This window comes from Cebus imitator, unplaced genomic scaffold, assembly GCF_001604975.1.
Source record: "Cebus imitator isolate Cc_AM_T3 unplaced genomic scaffold, Cebus_imitator-1.0 Scaffold105, whole genome shotgun sequence".
In the NCBI taxonomy this organism is placed as follows: Eukaryota; Metazoa; Chordata; class Mammalia; order Primates; family Cebidae; genus Cebus; species Cebus imitator.
In genome coordinates this window covers 5,895,276-5,900,140 of record NW_016107420.1, presented here as the reverse complement: position 1 = coordinate 5,900,140, position 4,865 = coordinate 5,895,276, and the positions used below count along the sequence as shown (strand labels likewise).

General features: G+C 42.3%; 1 protein-coding gene across 3 annotated transcripts in view; it reads left to right on the top strand.

Annotated features, from left to right (window-relative positions):
• LARP1B (La ribonucleoprotein 1B) overlaps nucleotides 1-4,865 on the top strand; it is a 182,403-nt gene that overhangs the window by 150,853 nt on the left and 26,685 nt on the right. For all 3 annotated transcript variants that reach the window (XM_037741735.1, XM_017537657.2, XM_017537656.2), the window contains exon 15: nucleotides 3,989-4,149. In XM_037741735.1, the coding sequence (XP_037597663.1) occupies nucleotides 3,989-4,149 (161 nt within the window). The remainder of the gene's footprint in view (nucleotides 1-3,988; nucleotides 4,150-4,865) is intronic.

Genomic DNA, 4,865 nt, shown 5'->3' with positions numbered 1-4,865 from the left:
TCATGTGGGCACTTATTGCTATATATTTTCCTCTAGAGACTGCTTTAAATGTGTCCCAGAGATTCTGGTATGTTGTGTCTTCATTCTCGTTGGTTTCGAAGAACATCTTTATTTCTGTCTTCATTTCATTGTTTATCCAGTCAACATTCAAGAGCAAGTTGTTCAGTTTCCATGAAGCTGTGCGGTTCTTGGTTAGTTTTTGAATTCTAAGCTCTAACTTGATTGCACTGCTTTTTTTTTTTTTTAAGAGACAGGGTTTTACCATCTTGGTCAGGCTGGTCTGGAACTCCCAACCTCAGGTGATCTGCCTGCCTCAGCCTCCCAAAGTGCTGGGATTACAGGTGTGAGCCACCGTGCCCAGCCCAAGGAGATAAGTTTTAAGGAAAGGAGCAGAGTAGAGACTAGGAGAAGGAGTGATCAGCTACCAGGGTTTTCAGTTGGCTCCCTGACTGATTTTTGGGCTGTAAGGTGGGTGAGTGATCAAGGCAGGCATCCCCACAATTGACCAGACAGCAAGGGGAGAGTCTTGTCTTCCCGAGTCCGTGACTGACCTCTGAGTTTTTGAGCGAGAGGGAGAGACTTGTCTCCTCCGGCTCCACACGGATAGAGTGTCTCTTTATCTCTACTAGAAGGAGAAAGATTTAAAGGAAAAGAGAGAGAAAGAGGGAGAGACTTATCTTCTTGGGATTTAAAGGAAAAGAGAGAGCTGGGGAGAGATTTGTCTCCTCTAAAGAGAGAGAGAGTGGGGAGAGACTTGTCTCTTGTTCTCTAATGGAAAAGAGAGCGCAGGGGAGAGACTTGTCTTTCATCCTTGAAAGGAAAAGAGGGACAGAGGGGACAGACTTGTCTCTCATTCTCGAAGGAAAAGAGAAATAGGGAGAGGCTTGTCTCCTGTTCTCGAAAGGAAAAGAGAGAGGAGGGGAGAGACTTGTCTCCCCTTCTCTAAAGGAAAAGAGAGAGAAAGAGGGGGAGACTGCTCACCCGATCTGAAGGTGGCAGGAGAGCTGTTCAGCATACTCTGTAGAATTTGTCTCATTTTCTTGGACAGCTAGGATAGGGGAACAAATTTGGGCTTGGAAAGGGGATACACGAACCCCCTTTGAGTATAGATGCTGAAGAAGCAGGAGGGTGAATTGAAAGGCCATGTTGTAATAGATGAGTGATAACAGGCTTTAAAGCCTTTTGTGGGATGGGGTACTGGTGCTGGGCAGGGTAAGTGTGGTTAGGTTTTAAGGGGATGACGAGTGGTGAGTGACTTACAGCAGCAGATGAGGAGGTGGTGTCCCGCACACTAGGGTTAAGGTAGGCGGACATAAGGAGAGCTATTGAAGGAGGTATGGTTTGGGGAGGAGAGCGGCAATGAGGTGCAGCTGTAGCCCAGGAATACTTAAGGAGGCAGACAGTTTTGCTAGGATATCTTGGCCTAACAGGGGAACTGGACAAGTGGGGATGATTAGGAAAGAATGTGAAAAGGAACGCTGGCCTAATTGACACCAGACTTGGGGAGTTGTGAGAGGCCTGGAGGGCTTGCCGTCAATTCCCACAACAGTTATGGAGGCCAAGGAGACAGGTCCTTGAAGAGAAGGCAGCGTGGAGTGGGTAGCCCTGACGTGATTAAGAAGGAGATGAACTTATCCTCCACTGTAAGAGTTACCCGAAGCTTGGGGTCCGTGATGGTCCAGGGGGCTTCCAAGATGTTCGGGCAGCATCAGTATTCAGCCACCAAGCTGAGGAGATCTGGGAAGGATTCAGTCCAAGAGCTTTTGGTTGGAGCTCCAGGAGCTCTGGGAGCAGCGACATGAGTCAGACAGTCCGACTTTCGTGGGGGCCCCCCCCACACAGATGGGGCAGGGCTTAGGAGGAATCCTGGACTGGGGCATTCCTTGGCCCAGTGGCCAGGTTTCTGACACTTGAAGCAAGGTGTGGGAGGGGTGGCTGTAATCCCAGCACTTTGGGAGGCCGAGGTGGGTGGATCACCCGAGGTCAGGAATTCGAGACCAGCCTGACCAACATGGCAAAACCCCGTCTCTACTAAAAATATGAAAATTAGCCAGGCATGATGGTGCATGCCTATAATCCCAGCTACTTGGAAGACTGAGGCAGGAGAATCACTTGAACCTGGGAGGTGTAGGTTGCAATGAACCGAGATTGCGCCACTGCACTCCAACCTGGGCAACAGAGCAAGACTCCGTCTCAAAAAAAATAGTGCAAAGGACTTCAGTAGACAGTTTCCAAAGAAGATTTACAAGATATACAAATGGCCAATAAACCCATGATAAGATGCTCAACATAGTCATTAGGGAAACACAAATTCAAAAAGCCAAAATGAAATACCACTTTATGCCCACTAAGATAGTGTTATGAACTGAATTATGCTCCCCCCACACTCCCAAAATTCATATGTTGAATCCCTAACTCCTGATGTGACTGTTTTTGGAGATAGGGCATTTAAGGAGGTGATAAGGTTGAATGAGGTTATAAGGGTAGAGTGTACTGAAGTGCCGTGGCTTGGTCCCAACTCACTGCAACCTCCACCTCCCTGGGTTCAAGCGATACTCCTGCTTCAGGCTCCTGAGTAGCTGGGATTACAGGCATGTGCCACCATATCCAGCTAATATTTGTATTTTTAGTAGAGGTGGGGTTTCACTGTGTTGGCCAGGGTGGTCTTGAACTCCTGACCTCTGGTGATCCACCTGCCTCAGCCTCCCAACATTCTGGAATTATAGGTGTCAGCCATCACAGCCGGCCTATTGTAGGTTAATACACTACAAAAATGCTTTGTGCTTTTTTCTAAGGTTTTAAAAATTATAAAAATGTATAACATGAAATTTACCATCTTAACAGTTCTTAAATGTACAACTCAGTAGTGTTCAGTATATTTACATTGTTGTGAAACAGATCTCCAAAACATTTTCATCTTGCAAAACAAGCTTCCATTTCATGTTTGCCACACGCAAAAAGATGTGTACTCATGAGTGAGATTTTATAGAGTTAATTTTTTGGCTTTATCAAGGATATTTTTAAGTTGAAACTGGAATTGTTTTATTTTTCTAATTGCAAGTGCATAACAATGAAGAATGCAGTCACAAGTAAGTAAGGTTTGGTGCCACTGCCTCAATTCACATCAGTTTTATACACCATTGCTTTTGTACCATCAGTAGAAATGTCAACACAGTGGAAAGGGCCAACAACGTCTTCTTATTATTGTGAAAGTAGTTTTGACTTGTAGACTTTGTAAAAGGTTCTTAGGAACCTTCCAACAATCCATAGACCACTTTGAGAACCACTGATTTAGATTAATGTTTTAGGAAGATCACTTTGGTGGCAGGATAGAGAAGGGACATTAGAAAGTCAAGGAGACTCAAGTAAAAGAAGAGGAAGGTCTAAATTTGAATAGTGGAGTGCAGATGAGAAGGAAAAGACAGATTTAGGAGATAGATTAAAAGTGGAATTGATTTAGAGAATTGCAGGTTCTGTCTTTTGATGCCTTAAAAAAAAAAAAAAAAAAAGAAAATTCCAGGGGTATCTTTGAGAAATTATTGTCTATCATTGTGCCAGATTTTGTTCCTTATCTCCATGTATTCAGTTTACATCACTAACCTAAATTATTCAAGGTAAGTTGGAAATTTCCATAGTGCCATAATAATAATAAAAAAAAACTAATCTAAATTAATGATTTGGAGGAAGAATGAGCTATTTAGTTGTCTGCTTTTACTTACTGTGTTAGCTTGAGAGTTTATGACCATCCTCTTTATCAGCTTCTGAATTTATGTAAACTGTGTATTGAACATAAATAGCAGATCTGTGTGTCATTATATATGACACTATATACAAATCTGTGTGTCATTAATTTAGGAGAGTTTTAGGGACTACAGTCTTTTCCACTGCTCAGACCCCCAATAATGAAAAAAAAAAATAGTACAAATTGGTTCGTATACTGGGTTCTTAATTTTTCATTTTGAAAGCTTTTTTCCCCTTCTTCAAACAGTACTTCAAATGCTTCACCTTCAGAAGGTACACCACTAGCAGGAAGTTATGGATGTACTCCTCATTCATTCCCAAAGTTCCAGCATCCTTCTCATGAACTTCTGAAGGAAAATGGCTTTACCCAGCAAGTATACCACAAGTATCGTCGAAGATGCCTAAGTGGTAAGATGCTTGCCCTTTATTTGTTTAATAGATTTAAAATTAAAATATAATTCTAAAAAATTAAAATTATGTCATTTAATGTCAGGTTAAGATATTATTTTATTGTTAGACTATAGTTTCACCTTAAGTTAATGTGTTTATATATATTCTTTGTTCATGTACTTTATAACTTAGACACATTAGGAAATAAAAATTAATATACTCGGCTGAGCACAGTGGCTCATACCAGTAATCTCAGCACTTTGGGATGCCAAGGCAGGCAGATCACTTGAAGTCAGGAGTTTGAGACCAGCTTGGCCAACATAGTGAAACCCTGTCTCTACTAAACCGTCCACCCTCTGAAAGACCCCAATGTGTGTTGTTCCCCTCTATGTATCCATGTGTTCTCATCATTTAGTCTCCCCCCAAAATTGTGAAAATCAGCTGGGCACCTGTAATCCCAGCTACTCAGGAGGCTGAGGCCGGAGAATTGCTGGAACCTGGGAGGCGGAGGTTGCAGTGAGCAGAAACCATGCCATTGCTCTGCAGCCTGGGTTACAGAGGCTCAAAAAACAAAAAAAATTTAATATACTTTTCTTGTTACTATTGACAGATATTTGTAATTTAAGCAGTAAGTCAGAAAATGGGTTATTTGTCAGCTATTTCAGCAGTCCTTAATCTTTTTGGTACAGGGACCTGTTTAATGGAAGACAATTTTTCTTTTTTTTTTTTTTTTT